The 19,920-nt window shown below is 39.0% G+C and overlaps 1 protein-coding gene across 7 annotated transcripts in view; it reads left to right on the top strand.

Annotated features, from left to right (window-relative positions):
• LOC129721060 (receptor expression-enhancing protein 1) overlaps nt 1-19,920 on the top strand; it is a 62,605-nt gene that overhangs the window by 23,692 nt on the left and 18,993 nt on the right. For 4 of the 7 annotated variants that reach the window (XR_008727336.1, XR_008727335.1, XM_055673184.1 and 1 more), the window contains exons 2-6: nt 3,591-3,663; nt 15,832-16,029; nt 16,094-16,207; nt 18,729-18,952; nt 19,014-19,131. Coding sequence is in view for 3 of the 7 variants with exons in the window: in XM_055673184.1 (XP_055529159.1) it covers nt 3,591-3,663; nt 15,832-16,029; nt 16,094-16,207; nt 18,729-18,952; nt 19,014-19,131 (727 nt within the window). In the remaining 4 variants the exon portion in view is untranslated. Of the gene's footprint in view, nt 1-3,590; nt 3,664-15,831; nt 16,030-16,093; nt 16,208-16,521; nt 17,467-18,728; nt 18,953-19,013; nt 19,132-19,920 lie in introns of those variants that run through there. The other 3 variants (XR_008727337.1, XM_055673183.1, XR_008727338.1) reach the window with 3 other exon arrangements.

Below are 19,920 nucleotides of genomic sequence, written 5' to 3'. Positions count from 1 at the left end.
TTGAGTGGCGTTTTAACTTTTCCTTCATACCATAAAAGTTCTCATTAAAACTGTACAGGAACTCTTAAAGCTGTATGAAGGATTGCCGACCAAAACGTATATTCATATATTTGGTTTTAAAATATAGATTTAACACCCTCTTGTAATGTGGGCCATTGTGACTGTAATAAAGTTATTTCACCGTTTTATTATAGCCATTAAGATTTATCCTACTTAAAAGTAGATTTAAGAACACAGCCACTACAGCGATGTCGAGAGTATAATAAAACTTTTAATGTTACTGGGGATGTTAAACTCATAATTAGGCTACAGTTATCATGAAATAGTGTCACATTGTCCTACAACACTTCTACAAAATTATTCAAACATTGACCTGTACATCTACATGTTAGTAAAACAGTGCATGAATGATTAATTGTTGCATTTTTTTTGCTTCCATCGAAATTAAATTACATAAATCTCAGAGCATTCTACCACCCTGACATAGAAACGGGTGTTTTGTAGTTGTGCTAAATTTATTGTTTTTTTCGTACACTATGCTGAAACAATCATGCGAATTGAAATGAATCAACTTTTTTGAGTATACAATCCTTAGTTTGGTAAGCATTCCCTTCTGTCAGTGAAAAAATGTAGATGTATAGCACCCCAAACAACAGTACGAGCATTTTTTTTTGTTGTTTATCCAGCTCATCAATTTATATTTAGCAATGAGGACAATTTAGCAATGAGGACAATTTAGCAATGAGGACAATGTATATTTAGCAATGAGACAATATAATGAGGACAGATCAATGTAAGAAACGACAATTTGTTTTGCAAATATGGACAGAAGAAATGTAATTTATATGACGCACTAGTACCTTTCGTAACTGTATATCTCTAACCAACACACATTTTCATGACAATGAATATCTAAGTGCATTATCAAAATCGCAAAACTCACAAACTGACAAAGAATTTGCTAATTTTATTTGGTTGATAAAATTTTGTATAAAAGTTATGGAATTATATTTTTTTCATTCTAGAGTTTGAATGGAATGACATGCCTTGGTAAACAACCTCAAACTAAAAACAATTCACCCCATATTTCCGTAATGCATGCAGGAAAATGATTCCTCTCACTCTCGATTGGGAGATTTCCCAACCATCCAAATCGGCACCTGAGCAGCGAGAGGAAATTTTCTTCCAACACTCAAAGTTTCATAGTATCGAATAAGTCGCACGTTCAGTCGTTGACTCGATCTGGCTCGGTGTCGTTCTAAACCTTTTTTACAACGGTGAAAATTCTCGATCACCCTCATACGCTCGGTGATCTTCTACGCTAGCGAGTATTCGTCGGATTCTTGCTTTTTTTTGCTTCCCCGATCAGGGCTTGTGAAATGTGCGTTGTGTGTTTCGGATTTTATTGGCTGTTTCTGGTGTGATGTGGCTTTCAATGCGCTAGTTATCGATAAGTAAACCGTTTTTAGACAGCGATCGAATTTGCAGACCGATTCAAGGTGCTTGTTGCTGGCGCCGGATGACAGTCGCTTTGCTTTGTGTGTCAAGTTATGGTCCAATTGTCTAGCGTAAAAATAACCCAGAGGCCTGCGTTTGTGAATTATTCCGCTTTATGAGTGCGGGCCCTCAATAAAGGTGGTTTCATGTGTGATAGTTCGTGAAAATCGGAGCGCAATTGCTGGGAATGCCCAGCTTGAAGAACATACGTTTTTCGCGGTGTCTAGACTCTAGACAGAAAAACCGGTAAAAGGATGTACGTGTCTAAATATAGTCGCATATGAGTGCTGCGAAGGCAGATTTCGGACAGATGGATTGATGCATGAAGTAAGCAATTGTTTATACAGCAGTCAGAATCTTTGTGCTAAAATAGCTTTTTTATCTGAAAGTGATGTAACCTTTTCCATTTTAAAAACTGTCAATATATTGATCCTCTGTTATTTCAACCGACACGATGTTTTAAAGGCTTAATAGACGTTGTAAGCTACTGCAATACTGGAATTGTTTAGTGCAGGAAAACTCGTTTGCTTGTCAAGTGGATATGTTATCTTCAATGGGCCGGCTGCACCTGGCACCAACATGAATGGATAGCTCGACGGAAAAATTTATTGTTCAATTCAACCAGTAATATTTATATTGTTTTGAAAGTATTCACCATAACAAATGCCATCGCTGCCCTTACAATTCGTTGCAACATAAAGAAATGCCCCGACAGTCCGATTATGCCAATCACGCTTAAGTCAGCTTCCTTAAGTCAGCTTCCTTACGGCTGTTTGCCTTCCACAAATCACCGCTGATTGGTCATAAACAGAGCTGCTAGTACATTGCTTCATTTCTTTTGTTTAGCTTCTAAAATTAGTTTAAATAGTTTCTTCCGCCGACAGCAGCTTACACATATGTGTCAGCTCTCGAACTGCCCTACCCAAAACAGATCAAATAAACGCAAAGACCAACTCGTGCTCCGCTTTTCCTCGTTACCGTAGAACGAGTTGCCTTAGACAGAACACCCAATCTGTTTACTTGTTTTCGTGCAAAGTATTTGGACTGGAATTGGTTTCGTGCATTCTACCATACTATTTTTTTAACGATCATTCATCTCTTGTTCCCAACGTCACCCCGTTTCACGGTTCGATGTTAGCCCGCAAAGGAAACACCGAAGAAAAACGCTTCCATCGAAACGCACAGATGATCACATTCCATGGCTTGTTGCTTATGTTTTCTGCATGTGAGTTCACAAATAAACGATGAAAATTCAAGTGTGGATAACCTCACGGCAGAGGAAAATTGGCAGATACTTTTCGTAGCAGACGGGAACTGCGACGGTGAACGTAATGTGACGCTAATGCCAGTGCAATGCTTCTACGAACGGCAGCACTAGTATTCACGAGTTTCACTTTCATTGCCGCTGTTCGTGAGTACGAATCGTGTAATGCAGTGCAGATCGCTTAGCGAGTTACGTTTGGCTTAGCTAATGTCCGTAAAATCATAGTGGACTCCTCACCATTATTGATTTGCTTTGATTGAGCTGTGCTTGTGCTTGATATAATAAATTAGTGAATTTAATCTACTCTGTTCGTCATGGATAGAAGACATTACGACAATAATGTCAGTCATCTGATTAACAAGTTCGAAGTGCGAAAAGATCCTAAAAATAGAAGAATGTCGGCAGCAGAGTTCGACGAAGCTATGTACATTCGAAGGGGCCGGGAATATGTTGAATCACCGCTGGCCCGGGATCGCCCTATTTATCTGAACGACTCAGCCGTCTTCTATGATAGCGCCGACAGCATACCGGCGACGAAAGTCAGATTCCGAAATAATCGGCCCCGCTACAATGAGTCATTATCATCGCTCAACGAATCGGACTACGGTGGACCCTACGATTCCGTTCTAGAAGACTATCAGGAGGATGGGGTTCCGATCAGTAAGGAACAAGTCGCTACATCGTTGTCGCGGTTCGGCGCCATCCTGAACATGCTGTCGAAAATTCCTTTCCCGCGGCTCTCCGTCACCGGGATGGGCCTCTGCTCGCTCATCGCTATCTTCATCTGTCCACGAACGCTCGGTGCCAACATTTTGTTTCCCGGTTTCAGACTATTATTCGGCACACTCTATCCCGCCTATGCATCATATAAGGCCGTCAGGACCAAAAATGTCAAGGAATATGTAAGTAAAAGAGAATGTTGAATATTAGTTTGTTATATAATGTATGTTATTGTTCAGAATTATGTTAAGAATCTTATAAACCCAATTGAGTTATATTGGGAAAGTTGAAAGATCTTTTATTTTTAATTTGAGAGTTTCTTAATAAATCATAAATTAGAATTATTAGATGATTATAAAAAAAGAAACAGTTTAAAAATATCAATCTTTGTTAGAGGCCATTAGTCTTAAAGTGGGGTAAGTTGAAACACATCTAAATTTCTGCAGCAGTACAATCAGCAGTTTATAGGTACTTGAACGATTAATGCTGGAGAAAATATTCAATGAGGAATAAATATAACTATTCCTTATTTTAAAATAGGGAGTCATGGGATAGTCACCTTTAGCATTTATAAATCATATAACTTCAAATAGCTATCGGATGCTGCTTTCTTTAAACCAGGGTCGGATTTAGGCGCCGGGGACCAGGGGCAAATTTGTTTGTTAGGCCCTCTTTTCTTAAAACATTTAGAGGTAACGTTCTGGAAGGTGACGAGCAAAAAAAAGGTTGCCTTAGGAGTAGGAGGGCTCTTTGAATCGGGTGGCCCGGGGAATTAACCATACCAAAAACTCTATTCAATCGGATTCGCCGATTATCATCATGGGGACTGTTCTCGGTCCACTTTATCTATGAACGCTTTAGATACCATCAGAGAAGGCTGCAGAGTACAAGCCAGCCTTACTTGCAACTACAAAAAAGAAATGGAAAACGATAGCGACCTAAACGGCGATTCTTGTGAAACCAAAAATAAAATCCGAAAAAGTTTCTTAATTAGAGAATTTAATTTAGCTTCTATTCATTCATATTCATTTAGCTTCTATTCATTACACGTGTTTCCTGTATTGCTAGCAGAAAAAAAAAAATACATTAGTCTGCAACGGGATTCGAACCCACGCGCCCGAGCGCGGTTACTTGCTTAACTTTAACTTCTTCATCAGCGCGCGCGATCCCACGATCTTCGTGTCGGCTCGTTCTTTGGGGGTTGATACCTTCCCGAAGTGGGCAAGTCGGCCTAACCTCTGAACCAATGGTTCATTATAGCCGGTGCACGTGTTCCGGACGATTTGATCATGCGCATGTCAAAGAAAAATGAGGGTGTACTCACTGACTACCATGGATTTACGTGTGACCTCTTACTGCTCCTGATAACTGCGTGATTCGCTCGGTGTCCCGCGGCGGTAGTTGCTTGTTGAATTGTTGCAGCGGATGTCCGACTGCAGCGTGGCTTGGCGTGACGACGCTCTTCCGGCTTGACGTGATGACGTTCCTCTGGCAGGTTGGCTGTTGCCGGGAATCTCTGCTCCTAGACAGTGTGGAATTGACATGGTTTCTGGCGTAGGTGGCGGCTAGAGTTGCGGTGTTCCGGCAGTTGCTGCGGTATCACCTGCGCGGGAACGAAAGAACAGCCAACATGCAACGTTGGGATTAACTCCCGCACTTGCCTAGATATGAGGCACTCTACCTTATAATCGCCTTTTCTATTCACGACTCTCTTCCCAATAGGCTTTTTCTAGCGAGCCAGCTATCTTCACTCTAAAATAAAACTATTTCAAACTTTATCGGCTAACAATTTCACCACATGGTGGATACCTTTCTACAGTATAATCGCGGCGCGCACAAGATAACTAAAATCACTGCGGACTCTTCCACGGTCTAGAACAAAGTGGCAGAGTAACAGTTAGAAATCCCTCAGACAAACTGGCATTGTAAAATCCTCGGCCCTCGATTTCCGGCGTTCGCTGTTCGGACTCAGCCGAACCGACTCCTTTGAACTCAGAAACAAACGATTTGCAGATCTAACTTTACGAGAGAAGTTATCTCATCCCATGGGCAACGTCACCTTCCGCTACTCCTGGAGTTTCCCCCGACCCATCCGTGGTTTCGGCAAGCTACCCACACAATACTCAGGTTTCCCGGGATCTTGAGTGTCTAACGCTACTTCTCCTCAAACTCTTGCGGCCAATGGAGAGGATATCTTTGCTGCGAGCTTTCGGTTGATCGTCCATATTCAAGGGGTCAACCGTTTTGAATTTACTTGATTTTCGTAAAGCTACAACTTTTTCAGTGCATGTGTTTCTTTGCGAACCAACTTAAAGGTTTGTTTTATGTTGGGGTGGAAGTCTAGGTTTTGCTCTTGGTTTTGTCCATTCAGGATGTGTTGAGAACGCTACTAAAGGTGTACTAGAAAATCAGATTTGTGAATTATCTTATGTAGTTTGTGGTTGCTTCTTCCCTAATGTGTCCTTTTTGCCTAGTTGTCAACTTTGCTTTAGGTACCTTTTCCACGTCGTTCAACCGTTTTCCATTTCCTATGCCTAATGAGAATGAAATAAATTAAAAGTAGTTAATCTGTCTAAGTACAGAACACTCATTTGGATTCGGATATAACACAAACTTCGCGAATTTCTTAGGTGTCGAAAGAAAATAAGCTTCAAACACTTGCTGCGACTAAACGAATGTAACGCATCAAAATCAAATCGAAAAAAACACTTGGTACAGCTCGTGATTCATGCGTTGCTCGACATCCCATCCTCTAAGTTACCGCAGGCTTTCTTTTGCGTCCATGATTTAAGACCGTAAAGAACAACCGGAGAATTGGCGTTAATTATACCTAGTTCAAGTTTTGTTCGGGACTTCAGCTAGCAGCATAATCCTATTTACAGCTGCAACACGCCGTTCGACTTTTAGGTCTACGTCATTGTCAAGTCAGCCATTTCGAAGGTTTACCGCTCCTCTCCTAACAGGCCAAATGGCCTATAGCCGAATATCGACTATTTTCGATTTAAATGAAACATTGCACACGTATTTGGCTAATAGCAAACTGAACATTTTTCACAGATGGAAATATTCTTTGGATTCATGTGTTATATTCTAAAAGGATGTATGCATTTTGGCTTAGGGTTTATTCTTAGCATTGTAGCTCAGAAACCGTTGGTTGTATAGAAAAACTGTCTGAGAATGAATTGCAGGGAATTAATAATGCCTCATCACAGAAATATACACCGTGAAAAAAAATTGTTTTCGAATAAATAATTAATATATTCGAATTTCGAATAATCAATTAATATATGACCATATTATTTGGAACATTTTAACCCTCTTCTTGAGAACCGTTCGCCCAATCGTCTTGTTGTCAAAGAATGAATTGTATAATATTGACCATACATTCCAATGAATTAATGGATTTTGTTTGTCCACGGACGAATTCAAAAAACCGGTATTTTCCTAAATATCAAAATTTTTTCGAACCTAAATTCAGAATAACGAAAACCGATGCACTTCAAATTTTAACTACCGAGAGCTATTCGATTTAAAATGAATTATGAAAAAAGTCAACTCTTTTTTAAAGTTGAAATTTGTTGTTTATTTTTAGTTTTTTTAACTAAAAAAATTTTTTTTTCACGGCGTATAGTTTTCTATAAGGCATTATAAATTTCCTACAACTCATGCTCAGACTAAACAACCAACGGTTTCAGAGCTACAATGCTTTGAATAAAACCTATGCCAAAAAGTATACGCCCTTTTAGATAATAACACATGGGTCTAAAAAAAATTTCCATTTGCGAAAAATGCTCAGTTTGCTAAGCCATATACGTGTGCAAAGTTTCTTTCAAATCAAAAAAGGGCCGATTAATTTTTTTGCGCATATCCTGGTCATTTGAGATAATTTTGCTCATGTAGGATTTTTTCATGATGGTGCCGTTTCTTTCACATGTGTTGAATGGATGGTTTGAAAACGTCATCTTGCTCTATTCTGTCCAACATCAAGAAAGCGGTTGATGCGATACCCGCTATTCGTACGCATGGTGTTGATCCATCCAGTGTCATTCGAATCAGCCTTCACAGTTCCGTCGAAAAAACTAGTTCAAGCATTATTTGCCAAACAGCTCATTTCGCTTGACTGAGTCGTACGCCGCCTTGAAATCCATAGACACATACCAATAATAGGGGTTCGGTTTAGCAGTCTTTAGACTCTATATTTAGAACGAATTTGTTGTTATTCGTCCCAACGTTTCAGCATTTGTTGGTGCCTTCATTAGGGGAAACTGTTAAGGGGTGTTATTTATTATAATATCACATATTTGATATATATATATATTCCACTTACAATAATTGTATTGTTCTACGTCAGATGAGTTTCATAACTTTAACTATGATTAGCAATTGAAAAAAAAAACTCACGGTCAATTACAAATAGCTGAATAAATTATACACTCATTAAAATTAATCTTAGACACTCATTGAAATAAATCTTATTATTTTAACTATGGTTAGCAATTTAAAAAAACTTACGGTCAATCACAAAAAGCTGAATAAATTATACGCTCATTAAAATAAATCTTATACGCTCATTAAAATAAATCTTTTTATTTTAATGAGTGTAGAATTTATTCAGCTATTTGTAATTGACCGTAAGTTTTTTTAAAATTGCTAACAATAGTTAAAGTTATGAAACACATCGGACGTAGAACAATACAATTATTGTAAGTGGAATATTTACACTGGAGTCGCTTTTTACGCGGTTGATAGTATCGCGTTTAAAAGATTAGATTAGATATACTTAAACTGAATTTATTTGATACCGCATACAAATGATCTTCCGAATCGAGTAGAAATAATTCGCTTTATTGTGAAAATATTCCGTTTGAAAAAACGCATAAAAACAACCCGCGTAAAAAGCGACCCCAGTGTATATCAAATATGTGAAATTATAATAAATAACAGTTTCCCCTGATGAAGGCACCAACAAGCGCTGAAACGTTGGGACGAATAACAACAAATGCATTCTAAATATAGAGTCTAAAGACTGCTAAGCCGAAACCCTATTATTGATACCTCCTACAGTCGACCTCTACCTCACAAACATAGAGACATAGTGAGTCTGCAGGTTGTATTCCCTAAACTTATCTACACAGTAAAAAATTCTGAATATCACACGTCACGTGAAATATTTTCACATTTGAATTTCTGTTGCTTCCGACGAAAACCACGATTTTAAATGAAAATTATATGCAATGTTATTTGAATTTCAGTTGTTTCTGACGTAAATCATGGTTTTGTTTGAAAATTACACGCAATATCATTCAAATTTACGTGGAATGTTATGGAATTTTCTATCATAAGCGATGGAGGCAATTCTTTACATGCGATTCGACATAAAGTTTTCTTACTGTGTAGGATCTGTCGAAGTAAGACAAAGATATGATCAGTCGTGGAGCGTCCCTCTCGAGGGCCAACTTGGTATTCACTGGCAAAGAGTTTCACCAACTCACAGTGGCAGATTTCGGAACAAAAGTTGGAAAAATCCAAGTCTTTTCAAAATGACTGGAAATACCAAATCAGGTGTTGTACACAAATTACGTAACGCTGGAAATCTAGACATATAGGGTGGCCACCCAACCGGGAAAACGGGATACCTGAAAAAAAAACGGGAATTGTTCGGAACCGGAAAAACCGGGAAAAAGCCGGAAATTTTATTGAATATTACAACTATCGAGTAAGGCGGTGTTGTACACAAATTACGTAACGCTGGAAATCTAGACATATAGGGTGGCCACCCAACCGGGAAAACGGGATACCTGAAAAAAAAACGGGAATTGTTCGGAACCGGAAAAACCGGGAAAAAGCCGGAAATTTTATTGAATATTACAACTATCGAGTAAGGCCCGTACTAACAAAAACGCACCAGACAAAAGTGTTTGTCAAAAATTTATTTCAAATCGGATTTTATGAAACTTCCAGGGAATGAACTAACACATAGGGATTGTGTTTCGGCATAATTGAAAGGAAATGAGAGGGAAATTAGAATCTATTTATCTAACTATTGCTGGTTTATCTACAAATTATGTTGCTTTGCGGCATCTTGTGGAAACAACACGTCCAATGTTAGTATTTCTAGCGGAAACTTATATAGTGGAAGCTGATGCATTTGATCAGTATAGCATTCCGGGTTACAAAGTTGCTTTTTGCCTTTCACATTCCAGACATACTGGTGGGGTTGCTATTTACGCCAAAGAATCAATCAAATTCAGTATTCGATTAAACGAATCTTTTGAAAATAATTGGTTGCTAGGAATATCAGTTAAAAGAGGCATGACGGTAGGAAATTTTGGAATTGTGTACCACTCTCCAAGTACAAGTAACCAGCGTTTTTTAGAAACTTTAGAAAACCGATGGGATTTTGCAAGTTACAAAAATTTCCAGACACTCTCGTACATTAATTGATCACGTGTTTTCGAATTTTGATAATGTTCATTCTTTCACTGAAGCCGATTATAAAATCACAGATCATGAGACAATTTGTGTTGTACTTGAGAATGATCAAAGCCGTGATAATAAAGTAAAAATTAAGTGTTGGAATAGATACTCGAAGCAAGCAATGTCTCAGCTAGTTTCGAGAAGCCTGAATTTTCCGACAATAACAGGGAATTTCGACAATAAAGCAGCTGTTCTAACTAACACGCTAACAGAGTGTACCAATAGCCTAGTTTCCGAAAAGTGTGCTGAATTGCATAATTTGAACAGCTGGTACTCTTTAGAACTTCTGCGTTTAAAACGTAGAAGAGATAAAAATCACAGGAGGGTTGTGTGCAAAGCCACGACCGCAATGTTGAAGTAGAATACTTTTACACAGCTCTACTTACGACTGTACATTAACCTACGGCCGGGCGAATCGGTTCGCGCCGCTTTTCGCGTTTAGCCTGGCAGAGGTCTAATGCGCACGACCAACACAATAGAAAGGTGTTTTCACATTGAAAATTAGACACGGCTTTACTGGAGTAAGTGTTGGTAAATGCATCAACCGCTAATACCGCCGCTATCGTACGAAAGTCAGCCTGGCAGAGGCCTGAGACGTGGTGACCAACCACAGGGTAAGTGATTTGTTTAATTTGAAGGCAGCCACAGGCGCAACCCGCTGCTATCCTCTGTTACTGCTGAGTGCTGATATCTGCTGTCAACGTTGCGGACGGTCAATCCAGCTCACCATCCGACTGATGAATGTAGCTAGTCTGCTCAGAAACACTCTTTTATAGTCGAAGGGTGCTACGAAATAGGCCACGCCTTTCTGTTCAGTTTTACCATTTTGTAATGTTCTTCAGACGAATTGTTCCACAATTCGCATTTGATTTTTGTATCCAGCGAATAAACACCGTGCTCTCACACACGCAACGATTTATCCCTAACCGTATTGCGGCTTGTAACATCAAGCGATTACGTTTGCTCGCTGTTGCGTGTTGCATCATGTTGCAACTTGGCAGCTGGGAGATGACGAAATTCTGTTCATGCTGATTGATTGAATCGACTTCATATTAGCTCTGCATAGTCGAACTAACTGCTTTTGTGAATGCGTTCTAACAGGGCAGTTTGTTATTCAAAATCGGTTATGCTGATCACAGCCTTTGCGCTGCCCCAACAGTGGGGGGTTAACTCAAGTAAAAATTAGACAACTACAACAGAATTTGATTGCATCCCGCACAGAATGTCTGCTTGTGTTGATGCCAGAAAATTATTAACCTTCAATTATTTTTTTATTTGCCTTGAAAAAAGCATTTTGCGGTTCAAAATCGGTTGCTAATTACAACCTTTGAGCTGCCCTAACATTGGGGGAATTAAGATACACGGACAACATGCACTGTGGAAGCTATTTTACATTCAGTAAATTCGACGAATGCGACAGGTTTAAATTGCTAGGATGCAACACAGAATGCTTGCTTGCGTTGATAAAAATTATTAACTTTCAATGATATGTTTATTTGCCTTGAAAAAGGCATTTTGATATTCAAAATTGGATTTCCTGATGGCAATCTTCATGCTGCCTCAACACGGGGGGAATAATGGCTGTCTGGCGACACACGCTGAGAAAAACCGCGCTGCTCCTGAGACGTGGTGACCAACCACAGGGCTAGTGCTGCTGCTAAGGAAGGACGACTGCTGTTGTCGCTGTCTAGAACTATTATGAACGGCTCCGGCTGAAACAGGCTCTTATATAGGCCAAATAGCATGTTTTCAATTGCAAGGTATATGATCCTGTCGACCGTGCTTGGGAAGCAAGCATATAACGACCAATCAGAGGTCGAATTTTTCGTTTTGACAAGGCTTGACTATTTTCAATAATACAAAAGTGTGAATAGTAAAATTACAATTATCTTATTTTGGGAAGAATCTTAGAAGATTTTCCAATCTATTGCTGCAAGAACGAAGGAAATCCATCGAATACTAACCGATTTATTAGCATTTGAAATTGGACATATTTTTCACTTTTTTCGGTTTTAGATTTTCATTTCACATCCCTATGTAGCCGAACTTCCTGAGAGAAGTATTCTACTTCAAAAAAGCATTTTGCTGTTCAAAATCGGTTGCTAATTACAACCTTTGAGCTGCCCTAACATTGGGGAAATTAAGATTCACGGACAACATGCACTGTGGAAGCTATTTCACATTCAGTAAATTAGACGGGTGCGACAAATTTAAATTGCTAGGATGCAACACAGAATACTTGCTTGCGTTGACAAAAATTATTAACTTTCAATGACTTGTTTATTTGCCTTCAAAAAGGCATTTTGATTTCCAAAATTGGATTTCCTGATGGCAATCTTCATGCCGCCCCAACACGGGGGAATAATGGCTGTCTGGCGACACACGCTGAGAAAAACCGCGCTGCTCCTGAGACGTGGTGACCAACCACAGGGCTAGTGCTGCTGCTAAGAAGGGACGACTGTTGTTGTCGCTGTCTAGAACTATTATGAACGGCTCCGGCTGAAACAGGCTCTTATATAGGCCAAATAGCATGCTTTCAATTGCAAGGTATATGATCCTGTCGACCGTGCTTGGGAAGCAAGCATATAACGACCAATCAGAGGTCGAATTTTTCGTTTTGACAAGGCTTGACTATTTGCAATAGTACAATAGTGTGAATGATAAAATTACAGTTATCTTATTTTGGGAAGAATCTTAGAAGATTTTCCAATCTATTGCTGCAAGAACGAAGGAAATCCATCGAATACTAACCGATTTATTAGCATTTGAAATTGGACATATTTTTCACTTTTTTCGGTTTTAGATTTTCATTTCACATCCCTATGTAGCCGAACTTCCTGAGAGAAGTATTCTGCTTCAAAAGTACAAAAAATTTTGCAGTAGTAATGATAGCAATGATTGGAATAGGTACACCGCTGCGCGGAATATATACTAACGCACCTTGAAAAAGGCACGATGTGAACATATACAACGGAAGATTGATCAACATCAAAATAATAGCAAAGAGTTATGGAAAATTTTAAAAACACTAATGAAAATTAGAGATAGTTGCCCGCAATCCATAACTTTGAATGGCTTAGAAGAACATTCGGCGCGAGTAATTGCAAGTCAATTCAACAGTTATTTCGTTGATAGTGTTCAATCGATCAGTCAGAGTATTGATTTGGTCAATGAACCTCTCGAAATAATACAGCCGGTCCATAATAACTGTAATTTTTCTGGTTGCCATCCTATTACTTTTGCACAGTTGAAAGATATTTGTTTTTCTTTGGAGAGATCGGCTGGTATCGACAATGTCAACGCAAAAGTAATACATGTCATTGGACACGATCTGCTGAACCTTATCAATGAATCACTGCAAACAGGGCACGTGCCTCAGGTTTGGAAGGAATCACTTGTGGTTCCTATCTCCAAGATTACTGGGACGGATCAAGCCGAAAAGTTCCGCCTCATTAATATGTTGCACACGAGAGAAAATTTTAGAACTAGTTGTGAAAGGCCAGCTGATGGATTATTTAAATAGTTATGATTTGCTAATCCCAGAGCAATCAGGTTATCGAGAGGGTCACTCTTGTGAGTCTGCTTTGAATCTGGTGTTAGCAAAATGGAAAGGAAAAATCGAGGCTGAAGAAACTATTTTTGCGGTGTTTTTGGATCCAAAACGCGCTTTTGAAACAATTTCTAGGTCCTTATTGTTACAAACATTGGAGCGCTTTGGTATCGTAGGGACAGCATACAAATGGTTTGAAAGCTATTTGTGTGCTAGAACTCAGAAGACTCGTTTTAATGATTCTGAATCGGATTCCATTGCTAATAAACTTGATGTACCGCAAAGAAGTGTTTTAGGGCCCATTTTGTTCACTATTTATATTAATGACATGAAGCGAGTTTACGGTTTTGCGATATCAATTTATTTGTTGATGATACTGTTCTGTTCATTGCGGCTAAGCATCCTAATGTGGCACTTTTAAATCAAAATTTACATTATCTGGCGAATTAGTTGAAACTTAAACAGCTTAAATTAAATATTAGTAAAACAAAGTACTTAATCATTTCTTCTGCCAACTCCAGACCAGACGCAAATATTGCAATTGATGGTGAGACTATTGATCGCGTAAACGAAATAAAGTATCTTGGAGTGATTATTGATGACAAATTCACTTTTAAGTCTCACATTGACAATGTCATCAAAAAAATGGCAAAAAATACGGTATTCTGTGCCGTTTGAAAAATGAATTGACTGTTAGTAGTAAAATTACACAATATTGATAATTACACAAATATTGAGACTGCAGCGCTTACAAAATAAGGTTATTCGATTAATATTAAGATGTAATAGATACACTTCCTCGAGTTATATGCTGGACGCATTGCAATGGCATTCGGTGAAGCAAAGAGTATATTTTCTGACAATAGTGTTTCTATATAAAATAAAAATAATATAAAATAATATGTTGCCTCGATATTTGTGTAATCGAATTGATAGTGGAAGTGATTTTCATAGGTACAACACTAGAAACGCGGATGATGCAAGAACACCGAATTTTCTTTTTGGAAGGTCACATAACTCTCTGTTGTACAAAGGAATAGATTTTTTCATATCGATGCCAAGACAGGTAAAACGTGCACCAACAATGGCGGAGTTTAAAAAGCTTTGTATTTCACACATAAAGTCTGTTTTGTAGACAGATTATATAGAATTTTTTGTGAATTAATTCGACGAAGACATTGCTGACTTCCTACCGCCGCAGCGGGAGTGCCTTGATACTTTTTGGAGAGATCTGATAGCCAGTTGTTTGGCATTTGCTTACTATCCAAGATTCCTAAAACGATCCGGTGAAACGCTGTGTAGCTGCTCTTAGTTTCAGAAGTTAGGCTGAGATACCATCCTTTATCGGTTTTTAGCTCGTTAATCGCCTTTTTAACCTCCGCCTGAGCTGGTGGCTCCACAGTTCGTCCATCGCTATCAATTCTCATACTGTTCCTGCTTCGGTCATCACCATCCTCTCCGTTCAGCAGTGTCTAGAAATGTTCTCTCCATCTTGTCATGTGGCAAATTATTGCGTATGGGAATCACAGTTTCTCCGGTTGATCAGGCTCATCAGACGCGGATGAGGCAGGTATATCCGGTATTTCCAAACCCGGGTTCCTAAAAAAGAACCGCGTGTTTTTTCCTTTTTTCGGCTCTCATTTGATTGTGTTGAACAACCGAAAAATATTCTTTATTGGGAAAACAAAACTACGCAGTGAGCGATGTTTTTGTGTGCATAAGTTGCAAGCATGACTGCATCCGATAATCAGTTGCTGTGATAACAGAGAAATTCGAAGATTTTTTTCCACATTATCTAATCACTCTCTAACGAGTTTGCCCTTGATCGAAATTATCTTCACTACTGCTTATCTTGTCTCGAAAGTATTAGCAAAAAAAAATTTTTTCTGTGTGATCCCCCGATGAAAGCGAGTTCCATAAAAGTGATTTTTGTAACAGACGAAGAAAAATCTCAAATTTTTTCGACTAGTCTTTGTAGTAAAAATGACGTTGTTATTATATCATTAGATAAAATTATTCAGATTACGCCCGAGCCGAAAATAGCACATTATTACAGAAAATGAATGACGCTTAGGTATTTGTTTCATTTCTGGTGTAATTCCTCGACAAAATTTTTCTAATGTCTTTCTCACATACGATTGTGTAATCTGATATTTGATATTAAAAAATGTTTAGATGCGTGATCCGGCCCATCTTGGCAAGGCTCCATTACCTAGTTTCACTAATTTATTTTTTTCTTCTCGGCGCTTGGCATTTTCCTTTGACCCAACTCGGCAAACAAATTCTCACACACGCGCGTTCCTGGTGGCTCTACGGAATCTAGGTCAAATGGATGATGTACTGGATTGTGTTTGCGTTTTTCACCTGCATCGAAACGTTCACCGACATCCTGCTGTCGTGGTTTCCGTTCTACTATGAAATCAAAGTCATCCTCGTCCTATGGCTGCTGTCGCCGGCGACGCGTGGCAGCTCAACACTCTACCGAAAGTTCGTACATCCGATGCTGACGCGTCGCGAGCAGGTAAGTGTGCCAAGTGAGCGGGATTTCGTTCAGTTTTTGCTAATATAAATTTCGGCCTTTTTAGGAAATCGATGACTATATAAACCAAGCTAAAGAAAAAGGCTACACCGCCGTACTGCAGCTAGGTTCCAAAGGTGTTAACTATGCCACGAACGTCATCATGCAAACCGCAATCAAGGTAAGAACTGTTTGTTACACTCTCACCAACATTTACTGCTTTCTCTCTGCCATAACACATCACCACATCGCATCTAATCTATTGTTTTTACGCTAACAATTCCGTTGTTGCACGTTTGTTTGTTTTGAGTAGTACGAGTTTTGTTTCTCCTATTTTGTTTTCTCTCGATCCAATCAGTGAACAATCGGATAGCAACAGCATTATTTGCGATTAAATTCGTTATGAAGCAAACCACATTGGAGTTTTCAATTTTTTTGTTTCGTTTCATTTTTGCATCCCAATCCGTAACCGTATCCAAATCCTAAAATATTCAGGCTTTTAACAACCCATCGCAAGTGCCATCCCTAATGCGACAAAGCCATTCTGATGATGCACTCGTTACCGCAACACACGCCAGTTCACGGCGCACTTACTCGCTCGGAGACGATGACCGATCGTCTCAGGTGGACGGTTCGGAATCATCGTCCGGCCCCTCCCGGGTCAGGCGGTCTCGCTCGGCCGACTCAGCTCTAAACAGAGCAACACGAGCACCAGCTAGCACTAGGAACCACAGTATAATATACGAAATTGACTCTGAAGAAGAGGAACATCTGCTTGCGCAAGCTCAAGCTGCAATTGAGCAGAATCAGTTTTCGTTCGGTGACACAGTGGACGGTGGAACGCATGATGAGACTGACGGGGATGCGGACTTTGAACGAGCGAGTTCCGCTGACACTGAAGGTGGTTCAGCTAGGTTGAGAGTAGTGCAGAAAAGAAAACCTACTGCCACCACCGGTACTCGTGGCAGGAAGACCGCGGCTGCTTCTACTAATAGCACTACCACTGTCGCAAAAAATACACGTGGTCGCAAGAGAATTCATAAGGACTCTGAATCTATGGAAGTAGATGTTGATTAGGTCTTTCTGATGTGTTTTAGTTTAGTTAACCGTTAGTGATAAATAACGATGTGCTCAAATGTAGTTATGAACATTGTCCTTTATAAGAACTGATTAGATTGTTACTTACCTGTCATATGGACTAAACTAACCAAATTTAGATGGGTTTAGACCCACTGATAACTAACCTGGAACGCAGACTAGTAACACTGAGAAAAATTACGCTACTGCAGAGGAGGTTAGTTTGATTGTAGGTTCGAATAGATTATTAAGTTTTATTTTTGAAGTGTGTGTTAGTACCTCGTTTCGTTGATTGCTAACATTGCATGCATTCAGTCAGGGATAACAATTTATAACTGTACAGTAAATCATTTTTCTTACGACTTCCAGCACACTCGAGCAATCGAGCAATGAGTGAACCATCGAAAGCACACGTGTCCGATCTCGAAACGAACGTTTTAAACAATGCCTTAGGATTTTCCTCATCTAATTTAGCTAGCTTTAGTCGTTATCCTGTAGGTGTAATCATAACCTAGCAATACCTCTCGGCGATTTCCGTTATATCGCGAAAACAAGACCTAGTGTAACCATGTTCAAAATCGTTATTGTAAGGGCCATAAGATTAGTTCTAGGGAACAGAAAAATCGAGCGTGCACTGCACGGAGTGCTCAAGCAACATAATCACAGAATGCACACACTAATAGGACTAATAGAATTAAAAAAATCATGCTTCACATTCTTTTAAGTAACCGTAACATACAAATAAAAAATGTTTTTAAGGAGATCACGTTTTTGTTTAACTTTTTCCACACAATGTTTCTAACTTCTTTGACTACGTTTTGTTTGTTTAGAATTTTTTTAATTACTTTCTTCAGGATACGCTCTCTAACATTGAATGTCAGTCTGCAAATTTCATATAGCGTGTCCAAGTTTTTCAACATTTTTCAAAAAAAAAAAAAAAGAAATCCTTATCATCTTCACGTTTGAGACCCTAAGCGATGACAAATAATCCTTAATTTAATAATCAATCCGTTAGTCAATGAGCTCAACTTTAGTTATCATTTTAAGTCTAGCTTAGCTTTTAATGCAAAAAGGCACCAATTTTTTCTGCTCCAAACACTCACGGTGAAATTAGTTTTACTGCTTTTATCTCATCTGCTTCAGTTAGCAAAAACTATCATTTCTTCAAACCTACACGGTATGTATTACTTCTTTATTTTTCACAAGCGTTTACAAATATTCTCAAGTTATTTTTACAAAACGTAAGATGGAATACCTAACAGCAAATACCTTTGTTCAAGCCTTGAGACATTAAAAGTGTTCAGTTTAAGTGTTTATAAACCTTTAGTTAAAAGATAATTAATGAATGGCTTTAATAAGGACACTATATTTTAAATTTTGTGTGCACCGATTATGTCTAACAAAGAAAAATCATCAATACTCACAATCATTTGTTGTAATTTTGATAATGTGAATTTTCACATTGCCGTGATTGCAAATGAATATATCAAGCAAAATTTCCCCCGCGCGATAACATTCACTATTTCTTATTATCTTTTTTATAATTTTTCTTTTTTTCTGCTTCCCTGTATTCTCCACCCCGAACTGTAAAAATTTGAATAAAAAAAAAACTCACTGCTGCTCAGGGTGGAGGCGGTCTGGTGCAGACGCTGCGCAAAAGCTACAGCTTGAGCGACCTCTCGGAACCGGACGCGCAGCGCACCCAGGAGGAGATGGACGAGTTGACCCGGCCTCAGCGGGTATTGCGCTCGAAGAGCACCCGGTCCGCTTCCGGTGGTCGCCATGTGGAAATGTATTTCCCTGAAGTGGAACTAGCTGGGACACCACACCGCAATCCACCGCCGTATAAGTAGGTTTCACGCTGCTCGTAGTGTAGGCAATTGTAAAAATATGTTCTCTTTTCGTTTTAGCTATATTCGGTCCTCCGACGATATCAGTTCCGGATATTCGAGCGCAGAGCCTGGATTGAGCCGAACGGCTTCGATGAGTAACACCGCAAGGCCACGTGTCAAGTCTAAAACACGAGAGGTGAGTTTCTTTTTCGGTTTTTCTTGTAGAAGCTCTTAGAATGTAGGAATTATTGAGGCTTGATATATTTGTGATAAATTGATTTAGCAGTTTATTTTTACTTTCGTAAATATTATAATATATTAGAATATTCAGCCAACTATTGATGCCATACGCTTCGATTGTCTACATTCTACTCCTGAATTATCGGATTACGAATGCCAAAAGTTAAGAGAAAAACCACGTGGTCATATTTTGATCCCTTTTTATACCCCCCGTACCCCCCCGTGGTCTTTCGTGGTCTTTTGGCCAACCATCCCCCCCCCCCTTGCGACTTTAATCACGTGGTCTTTTCATTTGTCTAGTGCCAAGAATTCACTTAAATATTTTAATATTTTTATTTTTAAACATTCGGTACATTCTATATTTCTAAAATGCAAAAGCTTTTGCTCTTGACTTGGTGGCAACAATAAATCATAAGTCAGAAAAAAAGACCAAGTGGTCATTTTGTTAACCCCCCCACCCCCATGCGTGGTCTTTCGTGGTCTTTTGACAAAGACCCCCGTCCCCACCGCCCCCCTCCCCGTCCCCCTCTTTATGACCACGTGGTTTAGGAAAGGTCTCTTAAGCAGTTAGGTGGTAAAAAATTAAGTTGTAAATAAAGGTTATTTTGTTTTCAGCATGCAACGACATTGTTTATGCTAGTCTTAGTATTTGTAGTTTTATAGCATGCACCATAAATCATTACTTACAATGCAAATTATTCTATGCAGTGCATTATTGTTATTTTGTTTTCACACAACATTTATT

The sequence above is a fragment of the Wyeomyia smithii genome, chromosome 2, assembly GCF_029784165.1.
Source record: "Wyeomyia smithii strain HCP4-BCI-WySm-NY-G18 chromosome 2, ASM2978416v1, whole genome shotgun sequence".
NCBI classification, from domain to species: Eukaryota; Metazoa; Arthropoda; class Insecta; order Diptera; family Culicidae; genus Wyeomyia; species Wyeomyia smithii.
Note: the sequence above shows the minus strand (reverse complement) of the source record. Positions and strands in the feature narration are given on the sequence as shown.